Source organism: Lissotriton vulgaris, chromosome 5 (genome assembly GCF_964263255.1).
Source record: "Lissotriton vulgaris chromosome 5, aLisVul1.2, whole genome shotgun sequence".
NCBI lineage: Eukaryota > Metazoa > Chordata > Amphibia > Caudata > Salamandridae > Lissotriton > Lissotriton vulgaris.
Genome location: NC_141693.1, coordinates 423,153,669 through 423,173,230, shown reverse-complemented (window position 1 = coordinate 423,173,230; position 19,562 = coordinate 423,153,669). Strand labels below are relative to the sequence as shown.

Sequence of the window (19,562 nt, the reverse complement as noted above, 5' to 3'; positions counted from 1 at the left end):
TCCACATTAACCAAACGATAGAACTGCCAGTATTCTTCCCAAATCCTGATTCAGTGGCAGACCGAGCACTGCACACACTAGATGTTAAAAGAGCTATCCTTTACTACATAGACAGGACAAAAGATTTCAGGAAAACTAAGCAACTGTTTGTTGCCTTCTCTCCACAGCACAAAGGCAACCCCATTTCCAAATCAGGTATAGCCAGATGGATTGTTAAGTGCATACAGATCTTTTATCAAAAGGCTAAACGCACATTAACAGTTCCCCCAAGAGTGCATTCCACACGCAAGTTAGGGGCATCCATGGCTTTCCTAGGTAACATTCCTCTAGAGGATATATGTAGAGCAGCCACATGGACCACCATACATACATTTACCAAACACTACTGTGTGGATGTACACTCCAAACAGCAAGCTGCTGTAGGACAGGCTGTTCTCAGAATTCTTTTTCAGACTGCTGCAGCTGGCACGGGCAACCACCGCTAAGGAGGAAACTGCTATTTATTCTATGCACAGATATGAATTCAGCAGCCCACATGCCTCGAACGGAATATGCTACTTACCAGTATGCATCTGTTCTTGGCATGTAGGGCTGCTGACATTCATATCGCCCGCCCTCCTCCCCGGTGCCTGTCGCAGCTGTAGCACTCAGAATTATTCTCAAGCATGGTCATCACTTACTGTATCATACTCCATCTCTGCCACAATGGCGAAAAACAATCTGAGGATGGAGAGGATGCCCATGCGCACTGTAGTCCAGGGGAGGATCCACCTATCTCGTGATACTTCGAAGACTCTTCCAGGACAACAATGTGCAATCATCCGGATCCAACACTAGGCGGCGATCTATGCACAGACATGAATGTCAGCAGCCCTACATGCCAAGAACAGATGCATACTGGTAAGCAGCATATTCCATTCACAGAATAAACACTTTGCTAAATTACTGTAAAATTGTAGGTACCATTTCTTTGCAGAATCATTTATAAAATGTGTTGATGCACGCTAGTATTTCCCAAAATTATTCCTAATCGAAAATTGTGTAACCAGTTTCAACACGATTATGAGAAACAAAAATAAACAAGCAATGGCAAAGTCGGTAAGGCTGAAATTGGTGGTCAACCTTTCGGTTTTGTCAATGCGTGTCTTGTTTTGGCATGGTTTTGTAAAACCTTATTGGTGTGGGAGCTGCCGGGCCCTCACCATTATAACAAGCACTGGCAAAAAGCAAAACATAATCATGTTGGTCTCAAAATGTACACATTGCCACATTAGGTCCTGGGACTGAACAAAACTAATTTGTGTGCCAATATGCTCTTTGTTAAAGAGCTGAATGCTGTCACTCATAGTGAAGCCAGCCGATAGACAGAGATAAAATGTTAATAAATACAAAAATTCACGGTTAACACCAGACCTAATTACTGGCTCAATTATTAAAGAAATCTGAAATCTGCACCCAATAATATCCTTGCTTTAGTTCACATTTATGGCTTTCATGAATTCACAAGATTTTACAGAAGTAGGTCAAGAAATTTGCTCATGTGAAAATCTGTTGAGAGTTTGCAAGGTCACTTTCCCTCCAACCACTTTTTTCCCAACCATGGAAGAAGGTTTACGTCTGCCAATGTCAGGTGTAAATTTCCAACCTTTCTCAAAATGGGAAAAGATTGGAGAAGAGCTGGTGAAAACCCTTAAAACATCCAAGTTAGTAGATTGGCGCAAACTCAAAAGGCCATTCCAATCCTGGAATTATTGCTTACCACTAGCTCCAGCCCCAGTGTGTTGATCTGCAGAAAGGTATAATCAGATTGGCTATATCAGAGCTCTTATATACTAAGATTGTTGCCATCATTTGTTGCAACACTACATGGCAGTAAAGGGACAAGTGGATTTTGTTACAGGGCAAGTAGATTTATGAAGTAGGCTGCCCCATGGGCAAGTAGATATTTTATTGAATTTCACCCCTCTTATGTGATATACCCTTCACCCATAAATACCTCCATCTCTTTGCAAACCAGCAGAAATCCATTATCCGTAAGGATTGTTCCTGGATTGCCTTCCTCTAGAAAAAAACCTTGTTTAAGAATTTGATGACCGTAATAGTGTTGATCATTGGTCACCCCCACCTCGGGCCATCTGGACCACATGTCCATCATCACAAACACATGAGACGAACAATATCCAACCCAACCTTCTCCCACATATCATCGGAATGTCATGACAGACCATGGGAGAAGTCCTAACCTTCAAATTCATGTCACTCAACCTGCATTTGTCACACTGTCTCCCAATTCTCTCTACGAATCTCTTTCGTCTTACTTATCCCTTGGTGCCCTTGATGAACAAGTTGAATTAAACGTTCCCGTACTCCTTGCAGAGGAACAAATTTGAACTTTTCTTCTTTGAACATTTTGGCAGTTTTGATGGGGCATTGAAAAGCTCGGTCTTAGGTTTGACCCCTTCCCCAGAAATATGTCCCAAGTATGTAATCTGTGACTGACCAAACTTGCACCTTGACATTCCTACACTATAACCTAGATTAGTCGCAAATCCTTTCCTCAATGTTTACACCGAAGTTGTACTGAGCAGACAATTTTCTATGCGCCATTACAAAGTCTTCTATTGATTCACCCTCATTCTGTTTTCTTTCCCCAAAATAAAACCTTCGTTGAATTATAGAAACTTTAGGCAAGTAGTGTGGATCCAGTTTCTTAAGGGCAATTGTTGTGGCGCATGGCAGCCGGGCAGTTTCTCTTGCCTCAAGCTGGTCATGTGACACAGTTCCCTGCTCTCGCTGTGTGCACTTCGCTCCATTCGACTGGATCGGATCCATTTGAACGATTCGGCGACTGGCTGCTCTTCCTGCTAATAAACTGACATTTGAAGTTACCTGTTTCCTGTGTATTGTGACGCAGCAGCAATCTCAAACTCATGTAACGCATCACCATCTCCCTCCTCCCCTATGTTGGGTAAGTTGTGAAACACATCCTGTCCTTTGGCCCCTAAACAATGTACCAATCAAGATTTTTTTCCTTTCTGCTGAAAAAGTTAAACCGAAAACTTTTAGATAATTCGTAAATACTTTTTATAAGCGGATAACACACGCTATTCTGTGTGCGAGGCTCTCCCCTGGGCAATGGCTCCGAAGCGCGAGGAGAAGAGATACCATGAGCCGTGTTGGGTACGCGCTTCTCGAGGTAGGCGATTTTGAAAAAGCTCAGGCCTCTGTTAGTCAAATGAAGCGTACATAGCCCTTTCAATGAAATGCTGCCTCCAGAAATAAACCGAATTAAGTCAGTACTGAGGTAAAATCCCTACCCAATGGGAAAGCTCCGGACCCTGACTGTTTTACCTGTGAATTTTATAAATCATTTCCTGACCAGTTGGCTCAACCCCTGATGGAAATGTATGACGATAAACATGATAAACTGTTATTGCCACAGCCCTTGAGGGAAGCCATGTTAATAGCCCTTTTGAAGCCCAATAAAGATCCAGAGTATTGTAACTCTTACAGACCTCTGTCCCTAATTAACGTCGGCACAAAGATTTTGTCCAAACTACTCGCCACTCAGTTACAGCCACTGATGCCCAACCTGATCCTGCCCGATCAATCAGGTTTTATCCCATCGAGATCAACTGCTCATAATACTCTAACACTCTTCGCATTATCTCATTATTTAATCCCTAGCACCAAAGCTGCTGCGATACTGTTAGACGCGGCTAAAGCCTTTGATTTGATAGAATGGCCATATTTGCACACAGTCTTGCGTTGTATGGGATTTCCCCCGATTTTTTTTACAACGGGTTCAAGTATTGTATTCGGCCCCAGTGGCGCATATCAAGATCAACAAATACATATCCGATGTCATACCCATCGCAGGGGGGACATGGCAGGGATGCCCTCTGTCCCCCCTGTTATTTGCACTTGAGCCACTAGCCTGTAAAATCAGACAGGGACACCACTATTCGGCGCTTCAATTCCCGTAACGTCCCTTGCATATATCACTATATGCAGATGACATGATGCTGTATGTCAGGGACCCAGCGCAGCATTTCAACCCTTTGAGAGAGTATATCAAATTTGGGCAACAGTCAGGACTAAAAATCAACTGGTCCAAATCACTAATAATACCGCTGACAGACACCACCCACCCACATCCAACTGATTACCCATTAGAATGGCAATCGGAAGCAGTGAAATACTTAGGAGTCTGGTTTCATAGAGACCCGGAAGTAGACATTCGCACAAACTATGGCAGGGCGATTAGCACCCTGTTAGACAAGATTGAGAGATGGATCCATTTGCCACTGTCCCTAGCTGATTGGTTGGCCATCGTTAAAATGGTTATTCTGCCTCAATTCCTTTATTTATTTACTAACGTTCCCATTAAGCCGCCCGCGGAGGTGTTCCGCATGATAAACACCATGGTTCTCTGTCTGATATGGGCGGGTAAACAGGCCCGAATAGAAATACGTACATGAACGTTACCTTACTCGAGAGGTGGATTTAAAGTCCCGGATTTTATGTTGTATTACTTATGTGCGCAAGCACAATTCGCACACTTTTGGTATCGCAAAGTTCTCTTCCTCACTCATGTTGCAATTGAGCCGGGTGGTGCACTGCCGATTCAACTAACAGCAGTTATCACACACCACAGGCCCCCGCTTCACAACCGAGCGATTAATACCATAGACACTACAAGCGTGGCTTGGCGCACAATGGCCAGTAAGGCACACAAGACTCCACTCTATGCTCCAGCTCTCCCACTACATCATCATCCTGCCATATCAGTCACTCAGGTGGAGGTGGGTATGGGGTTACTCAAACAGGTGGGCATAGACACCATGGGAGATCTATACAGCAAAATACAGGCTGCTTTAGGGTGAGTGTATTTTGTAATCGGGTGAGAAGAGATGATGGGAGTTGAGGTATCAGAAGAGAAATGTTATTTAATAGTACGTTGAACCAGGGTACAGAGTTCATGATTCTGGAGGCGCATGTGAGATGGGAGGTTGTATGTGGATGATAGTTCAGAAAATGGAATAAGGGAGTATGTAGTATATAGTTGTGAGATAAAAAGGATATCCTTGTTCATCCAAGCCTCCCAACATAAAGTTCTATCCCTCCTTTTAAGTAGATTATAATGCCAAATGAGACTGTTAACAAATTGATTTTTGGATGTGAGGTGAAAAATAAAGTTTCAGTATAGTACAAGCATGAGACCGTGCTAGGTAAACCACATTTTGGAGGGTTGATGTGTTTATTAGAGAAGAATGAAAGCAAAGCTTGTTCCAAAGAGAACCACAACTTCTGTGGAGCATCAGTGGGCACAGCAAGGTAGGGTTGTAATTTCTTGATGGCAAAAGCCCTATAGTAGTTAAGAATGTCTGGAAAGTTAACTCCGCCCAGAGATTGCGGAAGTTTTAATTTCGAGAGAGAGATTCCAGAGGGTTTATCCTGCCTAAGAAATTTGGACAAGGCCAAAAACGGACTTTGGTATCTTCACAGGAAGCATCATGAGCAAGAAGTTGAGTTGAGAATAGGAAGGAGCATCATTTTGACATTGTCTTAATTGACCCCACAAAGAAAGATGCAACAGAGACAATTTTTGAGAGAAAGCAGTTTGTCCGATAAGCCATCAGAATTAATCTTAAGCGTGTCCTTAAGGGTGTTGCTGTACCATATACCCAAGAATTTAATTTTGGAAGCATTCCAGGAGAGGCTCGATTTGACGAAGACTGATATAGAACAGTGTTTATTAAATGATAATACTTCTTTTTTGTCTACAGTAAGTTTATAGCCTGATATAACAAGAGTAAAGATTGAATTCATGGAAGAAAGCAGGAAGGGAACGATGTGGAAGGGACATAAATAAAAGAATGTCATCAACATATACTGTAAATTTAATGTGCTTATTGTTAATTTTGAATCCTGTAAATTAATCAGAAGTTCTATGTTGGTGAAGAAAAGGTTCAAAAGCTAAAACAAATAATAAGGGAGATATTGTGCAACCCTGACGAGTTATTTCATTAAAAGGAAAGAAGCGAGATTGAATCCCATTTGTTATAACCAAGTACTGTGGTGAGGAGTTTAAAAATGATCTAAGGTATTGAAAATTAGGACAGAGACCTTCGATTAGAAATGCCAGCTAACCCTATCAAAGGCCTTTTCCTCATCTAAAGATAATCCTGGTAAGGGATCCTTAATTTTATGAGCTTTGTTAATGATATTTCAAAAAGTGCAAGAGATAACTGCAACATTTCTGTTAAGAATGAAGAATGACTGGTGTACATCAATGAGATCAGGCATTGATTAAAGAAATGGGTATGTAGTTTTTGCATTGAGTTAGATCATGGTAATTTTTAGGAATGAAACATATCCTAGTTTCTGCGAAGGAGCCAGAAGACCAATTTGAAGTTGTGAAAAAAGAATTTTGAAAAGTTGGGGGAAGAGCAGTTTAGCAAAGTAGATATAAAATTAGACTGTGAAGCCATCTGGACCTGGTACTTTACCCTTAGGAAGGGACTGTAAGGTTGTATAAAGTTCTACAGTTTGAAGTGATTGTTCTAATGATAACAGATAAACTAGTGGGAATGTTGAAGGTTTATGGTTCTAGTAATAACTATTGAGGGAATCTTCTGATGGTAGGTGTTCCTGAGTATATAAAGCAGTATAATGAGAAGCAAAGCACGTCTCAATGTCTGCATCCCTGAACACCTTTACGCCATTGTTATGAATTGATTTTATAGTTTTCTTTTCCCTTCTGCATTGTAAATAATTCGATAAGGGACAACTAACGCTGTTATTACCACTGTAATATTTGGTGTTAACTTTAAGAAGTGTAACACAAACTAGTTCGGCTTTATACTTGTTGAATTCTAACTTAGCTGTGATAAGGGCATCAAGATTTAGTGTGCTGGTTTTATGCGTATTATAATTATAGTTGAAGGACTGTTCATGTGCAAGAATTGAAGCAGATTTTTGTTGTGCAGATGACTTCTTGGAATGAAAATACCTATGATTAATTCTCTTGAAGCTTCCTTAAAGGCATCACAAGCAGAGTGAAATGGTGCTTGAACATTGTCATTAAATTGGAAGTATTCCTCAATGAAGGCAGTGTAGGAAGCAAGGAAAGAGGCATCTGAAAGTAAGGAATTATTGAACCTCTAGGATGACGTGTTGGGTATACTAATCAGGATGTCTAAATAAATTAGCACTGGCGTTTGGTCTAATATTAGGATAATGCCTATCTCTTAACCATGTGTTGCAATAAATCTTTACTAAAGAAAATATAATCAAGTCTAGATAGTGATTGGTGAGCGGGGGAGAAAATGGAGTATCCAAGAGGTCAGGATTGTATAGTCTCCATGAATTTGAGAGAGAGTGTTGAGAAATTAGGTTTTTCAAAATCTTGTTGGAGACATGGGAAACAAAATTTGAGGTGGAATGTCCGTCCAAAAAAGGGCCAAGGAGTTGATCAGTCACCTCCCAATATTAGATTATCAGAGGCGTGCTCGGATATAGTGCATGAAAAGTTCTGCCAAAACTTTGGATCTGGATGAGCTGGGCCATAGAGATTTAGAATAGTATTATCAATTGTAAATGTGACCAGTATCCAACGACCCTCTGTGTCTTGATGTGAGTGTGTGGTGGTTTTGAGAGATTTATGACAGAGAACCATGACCCCTTTTTGATTTGTGGTGGAGGGAGAGAAGATTTCACAATTCCATTGTTTAAGATAAGCCACTTCCAATTAGTTAAGATATGTCTCTTGTAACGGAGCTATATGACATTTCATTCGAGCTAAATTGAGATGAAACACACAGAGTTTCATTGACATTCCACATAACTGTTCTAAGTTGCATCGCATTGAGAATTAATATTCAAGTGCTTATTCATGAAAAATAAAAGGCATATCAATGTAGTAGAGGCTAAGCGAAAAACATAAGAGAAAGAAGAGGATGAAAGAAAATAAGTGGAGGAAGATAGCTTCCGAAAACTGTATGAGCTTAAATGTCATTTCAAGAACCAAGGTCCACGTATGCTGAGGAGGAGAAAAGAAAAAACAACGGAAGAACCTCGGAGGGTGGGGAGACAACAGAGAACCTAAGAGGGACAGGTGAAAGCACATCGGTGCACAAGTAGTTAAATAATAGTAAGGCATGTAAAAAGTGAGATCGGAAGAAGAAAAACAATAAATGTTCGTATGTTTTACATTCATAATGAACCAGTTCACATACGGGCAACAGTAATCACAGAAGTGCATGAGGCATTAGAATTTAGAAAGGAAAACCAAACTAACCAGTGGGAACATGGAAGAAAACAATTGAGGTGACATGAAAGGAACATAAGGGGGGTATTACATGTTGATTCCGTGAGGTTTCGATCAACAACAAAAAAGATAATGTTAAATTGATATGGAAAAATAAACATAAGAACCACATTATAACAAACCACGAAAGAAGTAGTCCGTATCTAATGTCAAAGATTTCAATTGAGGGTGGAGATCAAGGAAATGTTTCCGACGCGCTGCTGTGGCGGTAGAAAAGTCTTGTGTAAAAAATGCCTTATGACCTAACCATTGAAGAGAAGCCCACCTTTTGGGTCTCAGATAATGTCCGCATTAGATCAGTGAATTGAAAGAAATGGCTAATGATTCCTCTGGGCCAAGAGTTAGGGCCTGATGTCAGTTATGGACAAAGTGGTGCACTCATTAAATAGAGAAGAGACAGAAGGCAAGTGTAGGTATCGCTGTTTGCAGAAACGCAATCATGTTGGAGTCTTTGGAACATTCTGGAATACCAAAGAGACAGGGGTTATGACTCCTGTTGCTATTTTCAAACTTTTCGGAAAGTCTTTTAAGGTGAGGAATGTCTTTAATCATTTGAGAGTTGTCAGCAGGAGTGCAGTCTTCAAGATTGCTAAGTCTTTGTTCCAAAGATGAAATGCATTGTTCGTGCGAGGACCATTTTTCCTTACTATGTAGTAAATAGGTATTGGAATCAACCATAAAACGTTTTAATGCTCATAATTCCTCCATGACCTCTTCTACGGTCAGAAGAGTGGGTGATTTAGTGGGGGAGTCGAGGTCTTTTTTGTCTGTTTAACCGAAGTGGTGGTTGAAGATTTTTGCGCTCTACTGCTAGAAGCATGGTCATTCCAGCTGGCTTCCAACTGGCTCAGGGAGCCCTTCAGCCAGTCAGAAGCCGGCTAGTCATCTCATGGGCGAGCCTTTCCGCCCTTGGGATTTTAATGCACATTTCCGCCATGGATTCCATGCCGGTCTGTCAGACATGGAAACTATGTGATAAAGCGTGTTTGGGGGCCCCAAGCAGGGCCCCCTATGCTGCCCCCTATTGATCCCTGCTCCTTGCCGTGCCTGCCATGGGGTGCAGGGATGAACGGCAACTCCCTTTCCTCAATGTGAGCAATGTAAACAATTACATTTTCTTGTTACTGTTAAATGTTCTAATTTTACAGCGTGTTTTATTTTATTTACGGAGGACTGTTTCTTTTTAACCGCAAGCACATCTGTATGAATGAGATCTGGACATATGTTTGGACACGTGTTTGAAGTGGATAATTTTACAGGGTGCTGCATAACTGCCTACAAAGTCAATATCAGACACTTTAAACTAAATATAAGAAGTTAATTATAGTATACATGTTTTCCTATGGTAGTTAAGGTTACAACGTATGCAGACAACAAGGCTTAAAAAGAGATCACAAACTTACTAAAATGTCTTAGTTAAGTTGTTTTTAGAGTAGTCTTGTCAAACCTCAATTCCAAAGCTATATTGGACCCAAAAAATCAATAGCGCACCTCTATGCAACACATGACATGACGCAATGCATTATTCAGGGTAAGTTAAGGTTAAATGCATCAGTGATGAATTCCAGTACTTATGTGGCTTGTTAAGTCGCTCCTACAGGCAACAGTAGCTATTCGTTGTAAAAGACCTGTTTACAATGCATTAAAATATATACTTATAGTGGGTTTGGGGGCAGCCCCTTGCTCTTAATGGCTTCCTAATCTATCTTGTTTCCCTGCTTCTTATTCTGTGGCTTCCCTCCCTATTTTTCGTTTGTCACGTCCCTGGAGCATTTCTTCTAACACTGTTTTGATTGAATGACTGGTGTGCTTCCACTACTTATATTCAGGAAACAACGTTATTCTTTTCTTTTAGCACTCCTTACGAGTGGCTTTGTTTTTGCTCTCAAGTTTATCACGCGCTCGCCATTAATTTTTGTTGTTGTTGTTAAATGTACAGGTCGGGAGTTGCCATGGTTCTTGTTGCTTTCCCAGGTCAGGACTAGTACTGATCTTGTGAATGTTCTGATAAGTGAAGTTCCTTCTACCCTCTTTCTCCAGGTCCATCCTCTTGCGCCGCTTGTGCAGTCTGATGGGTACAGTGTTCATGCTGCGATGTGTCACCATGTTTGTGACCTCCCTCTCAGTGCCTGGACAGCATCTTCAGTGCTCAGGAAAGGTACCGAAATATTGCCTATGGATTTGAAATGTTTGTGTGTGTGTCATCTTGGCTCAGAAATGTCTGAAAATATTTGTTTCTTACGAGCACAGATTGAAAGCTGGATTCACATTTTAGGTGATACTACTATCTTCAAATTATACAGAAAGCCTCCATATACATACATATTAGTTATCCGATCCAGAATGTTTTGTTTTTTAGTCCTTATACAATCCCCAGACGTACAACCAAAAATGGAAAATCACCGAATAAAGCCATCAACTTTGGCTTTCCATCGGACAACCGTACTACAGACTTGCCACTCAAAGTCCATCGCACTTGGGTAAATTATTGCATTGACAATTTGTCTGCTCCCGACCAACATTTAAAAAGACCACAGAACTCTGGTTCCTTCCTGCTTGCCCTCTTTGATTTCAACCAAAATTGACTGTTGACTACAACTGGGTGTGCCACAGTTTTTTCAAATCTTGTGTCCTACCATTCAAATGAGCTCCATTCCTTTTGAGACAATTCTTTGGCATCATCCACCAATTCCAGCTATCAAAAGTATTGTAGTTCTGGCCAGAAATCATCAAGACCTGGACAGGAGACAAATAAGCAAGCCATTCGCTCTGGAAGCTCCCAATTTGGCCATAGAATCACTTTGCCCTTCTGGAGCCTGGGGAGCTTCAGAGGAGTCCGGTATATATTATGGAGAGTCAAAAAATATATTCTTCCTAAGTGTAACAGGGGTGGTGGTTTTATAACGTATATTCATAAATACCTGCCCTACATCTTGGTGTTCCTGCATTGGCAGGACGCCTTTTCACAGTGGTACCATCTGGTCACTACTTTCTTTGTGGTGTTTGGCAATCTAAATTCAACCTTAGTCAGAATCCCCCCTTTGTTCAACCTTTACTTGTATGGAAGCTGTCCAGGACGTGCTATGCAAACATTTAAAAATCTAGATAAACATACCCGGTGTATTGAATGAGAAGAGTAACAACTTAATCGTCCTCTCAAATAACTTTTCTCACCAGAAATTCATTCTAGAAATCCGAGGGTGAGGCATTCCAGGGAAATCCCATATTGGCTTAACTTGCGTTAATACAGGATTCTAATCCTCGTTACTGAACAATGCATTTTGATGCAGCCAATAAAACGTTCAAGCTTATCTCTTGACATAGGGCAGAGAATATGTAGGAAATCCTCCATGGAGCAAGATCCTAACATGATGCAGAGGAGCAGATCCCACTTGGGCCAATCTGGGGATGTCACTAAATCTGAAATTCCATAACTGGAAAGCTCACTGATATAGCAGGACATCTAGCGACTCCAGCCCAACATTCTTGAAAGATCTCCAGATTTTCTTCTAAGACAACTTGACCTTTTTTCATACCCACACATTTGTTAGACACTTAATATATTAACACAAAGGGAATTTAAATGCGCATGTTAACACTGGAAAGACAACACTATTAAACTAGATGTGAAAACATTTTTTTTGCATATTAGTTTTGAAATAATATGCAAATGAACAGAGAGCAAGAATGCCTTGTATAAAGTGTTATCTCCTCCAACAATGTATAACCAGCGTGCAATTGATTGTCTATTTTTAATTCTGTTTCCCCATATAACAGTAATCAATTTTATTGATATATGTGGCTGAAAAGTCCCCTTTCAGTAATGTTGAAGTATTACTTCAATTTTCTTGGTAAAGTTCTGAGTTGATGTATTTATTCCTGCCATGGTCAAACACGATTATCAGTTCTTTATAGAAAGACCTCAATATACTTGAAGGCATTGATCTTTGGCTATAATTTCTGACAAATTGCTGTAAAAAGGACATTTACTTTTGAATTCTGAGAGCTTTCTTCTTCAGTGTTAAAAAAGCATTTGGTAAAAATTGAGTTAGCAGATTGCTTACCACATTTTCCAGTCTTTCACATCTCCATCTTCTTGCTTGAAAACTGTGTTTTTGGTGTGTATTTCCCATTGCAGACGAAGGTCTTATAGCTGTGAATTATGTGCAGGTTTTTTGTGAAGTGTGCTGCAGAAATACTGAGAACCATTTGTGCTACATCCTTACTGGAAGTTTGCAGGAGAGATCTATTTTAGTAGTAGATGTTCATAGCATACTTCGAGTTCACACTCGTCACTATTTTCATGCCGTTTATACTTGTTTGTGTTTGCAAGCATGAATCTGTCTTGGCATCCACTAATGCTCTATCTGTTTCCTCTTTAGCTGTATGGCAACATGTGGGCGAAGCTTCAGCGGGCTTTTGCCATTTGGAGTGGCTTTGGGATGACCCTGACTGGAGTACACACCTGTGGAGATTACATGTTCAGTGGCCATACAGTCGTCCTAACAATGCTGAACTTTTTTGTTACTGAATGTAAGTCTTGAGTAATTGAGATTGCCTCATTGGTACAATTTGATGGCAAAACTGGAATGTGGGTTCTTTCTTGGTGCTAAATTTCTTTTCTTTCACCAGATACCCCAAGAAGCTGGAACTTCTTGCACACCTTATCCTGGGTCCTGAATCTTTTTGGGATCTTCTTCATCCTTGCTGCTCACGAACACTATTCCATTGATGTATTCATCGCATTCTACATCACCACCAGACTCTTCTTGTACTATCATACCCTGGCCAACACTCGGGCCTACCAGCATAGCCGCCGAGCACGCATCTGGTTCCCAATGTTCTCCTTCTTTGAGTGCAACGTAAATGGCCCGGTGACCAACGAGTACTGCTGGCCCTTTTCTAAGCCTTCCATCATGAGGCGTCTTATTGGCTAGTTCAAGCCACACACCATCCAGAACAACAAATAAAATGTTTGACTACATTGCACCTGTGAAAGCGAGGTGGCGACTTATGAGCCGCTACAAAATTATTGTGTGGTAGAGAGTGGGCAGTGGTCAGTGCTCTACAATACTTATGCACAGCCAGCTCTCCCCAAAAGCAGGACTTCAACAGTAGGATGTAAGGGAAGTATGTGTGGTTACTGCTCAGCATTTATGCACTGCAGTGCAGGCCAACAAAGGCATTGCAGCCAGAATTTAACACACCCCATCCTCATGGAGAACGGATCAAATAGGGAAATGGACCGTTGTTCTTTTTTTGATCTTGTGACTCATAACACCAAAACGAGGCAGTAAGTGTTTTCCTATGCTGCCTGCGGGTACGGCCAGCCTTTCACCTGCCATGCAGCAACCTCTTGTGTTAATAGTTTAAAAAGCTTGGCTGTAGGGTGGAAGTAAATTCCATTTGGTTGGTATTTCTCACAGGGAGTTTCAACTTGTGGTTTGGTGTATGGCTTGGGGAGTTGAGGTTAGGATGGAAATTGATAGTTTTGTAAGGGTATTTGCAATATTGATAGACGACTGGGCCCAGTTTCCGAGAGGTAAACGTGAACTAGTGAACACTGTGATGTGCAGCAAGCACTGCTTGGGTAGTGAGTGGGATCAGGGCAGGCCCCAGTGCGGAAGGCTCACTGGTACATTTCTATTGCTTGCTATCCTGACGGAGAAGGGGAATCCTTCAGAGGCCATCATGACCTACCCTGCACCCCCTCCAACTCCCACCGGGGCTTAACAGCCATTGTGAAGAGAGCTGCAAGCAGAGCCCAGGAGAACTGGATGAATGGGGGCCTGCCCTCCTAGTATGACTTCAAGCGTCCTGGAAATCAAGCGCCTGCTCACTAATCAAGCCTCATGATCTAAACACGGGAGATTTAACAAAAATGCTGGCCGGGTGATATGGGAATCACTGTGAGAGTTGTGAGCTATGCATTTTAGGAGCAACAAATTGGTACATAAAAGTTGAACTCTCATCAGGTTGAAAGATGACTGCTTTGTGTTTGGGGAATATTCCTCCTGAGACATCGAAGCTCTAGTGTGTGTTTAGCATACTCCGGCAATAAGATCTTTAAGATTAAGTGGTACCCGTATTGTGAGTGCACCACCTAATTGAGACATGCCTCTTTGAGTTTCTTTCTTTCAGTTTTCTTCCGTATTTATTTTCCTCCATGGCATATGTGCGCTTTCTTCTGTCCTTTCTCTTTGTCTTGTCACTTCAGGGCATGGCCTTCCAATTCACTGAACATCATCTTTTTGAATTATTACAGCAGGTCTTCATCCCTCTGTTTTGTCTTTTGGGAGTGAATGCCTGAATTTTCTGAAATACTCCAGCTGGTACGAGCCTCGAGTTAGACAGATGGGTGCTTCCCTCTTGTTGATTTCTGGTTCTTCAATCTGCCACCCAGGCCTTGTAATGTTGAATAAAAGTAGGCTTGTCTATACCTTGAGTGACCATGTTGCAATAGCGTATGGCTGTAAGGGATCGTGCTATGTGCTTAGATAGAATTGTACCCCACTTATCAGGTGTGTAACTCCACATTGCCACCACTCTGTTCCACAAATAGAAGACCCATGGCTTCAGACTGCTTTTTCGAAGGCGAGGTTGGCTTTATTGAGCCTTATGGAGTTGCGGGTTCTGTTTGTCACTGAAGTCTTAATTTGATTGTCCTCGTAAAGCAGCAAGCTGAAACCCTCATGTGGAAATGTCTTATAGTGACCTTTTGAAAAGGGGTGGAAGTAGCCATGTATGTGTGTGCTGTGTTTTTCCATGGGGGATCATAATAGTATTGTGGATGATTCACCCTTCTATGTGTCACCTGAGCTACAACTCAAGAAATGATAAGCAGAGTGGTCATTCTTTCTGGTTACTTGTTCACTGCGATCACTTTGGGCAGTTGGCAGGCTGCAGGTTTGAGCAGGACAACTCCAAGTTCTCTACTCTTGACTACACTAGATGCCCTTCCTGCTGCTTCCACCCTTTAGGACTGATAAGCAGTGCCGCTGGCTTGTATCCCTTTCCCGCCTCTTCGCCGACATTGAAGTGGAGAAGAACACATTGCCTACGTCTTGTGTAGCCGAAGCGCTGGCTCAGTCGCTGGGATAGAACCACTTTAGCTTTTTCCCTATATGCTGCTTAAAAAAGCTTGGAACATTCCAGTAAAATTTCTAACGACCCATCGTTCAGCTTCTCCACATAATGCCCATCGAAGAGGTTGAAAGATTCTTGAAGGACAGGTGGTGCCTCACCCATGTTCAGTATTGAGCCAAGCTCATTGTTGGTGCAGTGTCCTACCACTTATGCCCCCTTAACTACTTTCCAGTCTGCCCTGCAATGGTATTCCACACAACTGTGTTAACCCTATGTCCATGAATTGCCATCAGCATAACAAGCAATTCAATGTTGAGCTAATTATGCATTAAGTGTAATTTTTAAGAACGCAGGCTTGAGTTACGTTCACATTGTGAACGAGTACCGGTGCAAATTGCTATCTTTTTTTCTGGTCAGTGAAGTAAATTGTCTTCTCTGTCCCAGACATCACTTCACCACAGAAGGTGCTGACTGGTTTACCCAGTTTTTGGTAAATGTGTGCAATACGTGAAAGGCTCAGTAAAAACAAAAAAGTTACCCAACGCTCCAAATCAAAAGACACCGTTGAGCATGTTCTTTCACAAAGCAAAGTTCCGGCCTCCATGATTCTTAGCCAAAGAGGCACAATGAAGGAGTAGTTGTTTTAGAGAGAACAGTTATTTTTCCAGTTTAGGACCAGAGAACACTTAGCATTTTTTGCAGTTTTCCGAGCATCCCAAACGTGTTACCAACAATTCCCTTCATCATCTTTCAAAAAAGCACCTTTAGACTGGCTCCTAGAAACAATTTACTAGTTGTAGTGTCATTTTTTTCAGAGTATATCTACAATTTCTCCCCCAAAATAAAACACAATCGTTGGCTTGTGTGAGCCCAGGGTGACTCTAAAATTTATAAAGGGGCTTTTAGTTTTTCAAATCCTGAACTGAGATTGTTTCTTGATTTGTAAAAGACATGCTCCAAAACAGGAAGATGATTTTTTTTTCCTGAGGTTTCTTGCATGGTCAGTCTCCTCTGTGTTTCTCAGTCCTGAAAGGAGATGCCCTTCTGTTAATTGTGGAACCCAATTGGAAAGAAATACACATGTAGCAGAATTGTGCTGCCCAGTGCCCAGGTAGGGTAATTCCAAATGTGAGTGAAGAGTTGTGCTCGCGTTTTGAGAAAGGACATGTAGTGTGAAGTGACTGGCCTGCTTAGTGTAGAAACTAGACACTCCGATTTGACATGGATGCGCTGCACTGAACAGCTGAAGGGAGCTTCCCTGTGTGGTGTGAGAGCTGTACCCAGTATGGGAGGTAGTCACTGCCCAGTATCTGAGAAAGGTGGATGCTTGTGGGGAGGCACTGCTGCTCAGTTTGCAAGTCGTTGTGGCCCAGTGTGGAGTGTGCTGACCAATCTGCTAAATTCTTTGCTTACTTTTGATAGGACCCTACCCTAATTATTAGATTCATACCAGTAGGAGGAAAGGGGGTTGGTGTATTGCTCCTTAAACCTTTTACTCCAAGCCTTATTCAGTGCTAATAGTAGCCTTCCTTAAGGTAGGCCTCGCTGGGCGATACAGTTGCAAAGATGTCGTTGTACAGGCCTGCTCAAAAGCTGGAAATTAATTTTGAGGAGTCCTTCGGTGAAACGAATCCACATAGTGCAAATGTGAGAATCTCCAAAAGCTATAAGGATGTGTTTCACTAAAGTACTCTAAAAAATTCATTTCCAGCATTTGAATAGGCCTCTACAACCAGATGACGTATGCTCTTTGCACATATATGGCCAGGTGAGGTCTATCAGTATGGTGAAGAGCAGTCTCTCAAACATAAGGCAGCATCTCTGTATGTCTTTAGTGTTACAGCAGGCCCATGTGTTTCTGGGTATGTATGATTGCGAGTATCTGTGGATGCATGGTAGTTTGCAGGCGTGTGCGCATGCTCTGTGCAGAAGAGACGCTCTGTTAAGGTTCAAGAAGAGCAATTCTGGCCACCTTAGCATTCGTGCAAAAATATATACTGTAGAGAAATTCTGGTAAGGGCCAAAGTTGCTGATGCTGACCCTCGTTTACACCCATGAAATTAATCTCTGTGACTCCTGTAAGACTAGGCAATGTTCGAGAATGTCCATGAACAGGAGAGATGGCACTGTCCCACAGCTGTCTGTAAATGGGAGCCAGAGGAAGATTAATATAGTCCGCAGTACTTGACACCAACTTCCTGTTGCAACATGTGCATGCTGTGATCTGAAGGTCTGCGGTCAGTGGTGAGACCTTAAGAAGGTTTCATAGGGTTTACTTTATACATTTCAAGTATATAATTAGGGGGTTATCGTTCTACATTCGGATTCATAGGGTTTGCAGTCAGCATTGCTGGTCATTGCTTACGTGTGAGCTTAGCACCATAAAGGTAGGGAATCTGATTCTAGTGCGTTAATTGTTGATTTTGTTTGGGTGGGTGGGTTGGGGGGTACTTTGGTGTCCGTTAATGAGAAGCTTTAGAGAGATTTCATTTTATCTGTAAAGTAACATTGCTGGTAACGTTGTAATTGCTCTACACTACAGGGACGCGTTTACTAAACCTGAATCAGTATTGATTTTTTTTTTTATCTGTATTTTACTTTGAAATCCGTTTTTTTAATTGCCTAAATGTCGTCTTTTTATTGATAAAATGTGGAGCAAACATCCAGTAGTGCATGGGCTTATTTTTGTTTACTAGTTACGTTTTGCGAAGAGTCCTTCTCATGACTTTAGTTGGACAAGAAACATGTAAGTAGCAAAATAGCTTAGTCAATGGTCAGGAGCACAATTTCTTGGCCACTGGGAATCACATTATTTTTCCTACCCTGCTAAAATCAGCTTTGGTAGTGATCGCATAAATTTGTTAGTTTAAGCCATATTCGACTTAGTGGGCCTTTTTACCACGAGTCAGCCAAGTGTGGCTTGCTTATTAACCTGTAACTCGATTGGTGATCCGCAGCGGCAGTACATATGGTAACACACATGTGCTTTGCCACCATCTAAGTTCGTCTAAAGAGTCCATTGAAGGTTAAGGCCAGAACGGCTCATATGTAAGGACCTTGGAGGGACAAAATGAAACCATAAAATCGTGGCATTCAGTTAGGAAAAGAAAAATGTGTAGTTAGTTTCCAGACAAGATACACTGCTTAAAAAGGTTGTTTAAAACGATCTGGCTTTTGGGGGACATGAGATTTATATTTTTATTTTATATTTTTCTTTCCTTCTAACTCGTATCAATATTTGAATCAGGGCCCAGGTTTATATTGAACAACAGCAAGCTGGTTGGAGCTAGGAGTTGTGCATTTTATACCAAACATTTCCTTCGTTTGTAGGAGTGACTCAGGTATTTTGTATGAAGCTGCCTCAGCATTGGGAGTCAGTTTTATTTAATCATAGGTCTAGCACCTAAAGTTAGGTAGTTTTCTAATCTCAATTTGCACATATACCTGCCTCACTGCGTCTACGTACACTAGGCCATAATTATTAAGTTAACAAAAAAAAGTGCATAGAACTTTATAGTAGAGCTTTGTACACAAGGACATCACTTATTGGATCACAAAATGCCCATAGCACCTAGAGACATTGTCGACGTTGGCTCCAAATGCTTTAAAATAAATCCCAAGGACTGTCAGGAAGTGGTGTAGCCACGCGGCCAACGTAAGTCTAAAAATCCCACATCTTTGGGAGGGATATTCGGTCTTCAGTGCTAGTGGTTAATGGGGGGGAGCTTCTTTTCTATTTAGGTCCCTTCATCTCAAGTGGAATCCACAGCAATATATTTTGTTAACTAGCCAGGCCAGCACAAAAGATGGATCTAGTTGCTGCACTGATCAGGCCCTGAAACTGATTGGAGTTGGGAAGAGTAAGGCCTAGAGCTAAAAAAAAAGAAAGAAAGAAAAACCATAACAATTAAGATAAAACTAAAACAAAAGCATCCTGCAAGAACAGAAATTGTGCCGAGTCAGATGAGCAGTTCTTTCCTCACAGTTGGCCTGGGAAGGCATTCTTTCAGATCTAGCGAAGGCCGAAAGTCATTGGGCCACGCCATCTTCAAGAACGACTTGTTCTCGTTGTTTATTGGCTATCATATAATATTTCAAGTTTTGTGAACTATACAAAACTTACCCTACATCAGCGCTTTGGAAG

The 19,562-nt window shown here is 41.5% G+C and overlaps 1 protein-coding gene across 7 annotated transcripts in view; it reads left to right on the top strand.

Moving 5' to 3' along the window:
- SAMD8 (sterile alpha motif domain containing 8) overlaps positions 1-19,306 on the top strand; it is a 268,961-nt gene extending 249,655 nt beyond the window's left edge. For all 7 annotated transcript variants that reach the window (XM_086921808.1, XM_086921804.1, XM_086921809.1 and 4 more), the window contains 3 exons: positions 10,373-10,490; positions 12,715-12,865; positions 12,965-19,306. In XM_086921808.1, the coding sequence (XP_086777934.1) occupies positions 10,373-10,490; positions 12,715-12,865; positions 12,965-13,269 (574 nt within the window). In that variant the 3' untranslated portion in view covers positions 13,270-19,306. The remainder of the gene's footprint in view (positions 1-10,372; positions 10,491-12,714; positions 12,866-12,964) is intronic.
- Positions 19,307-19,562: the final 256 nt, after the last annotated feature.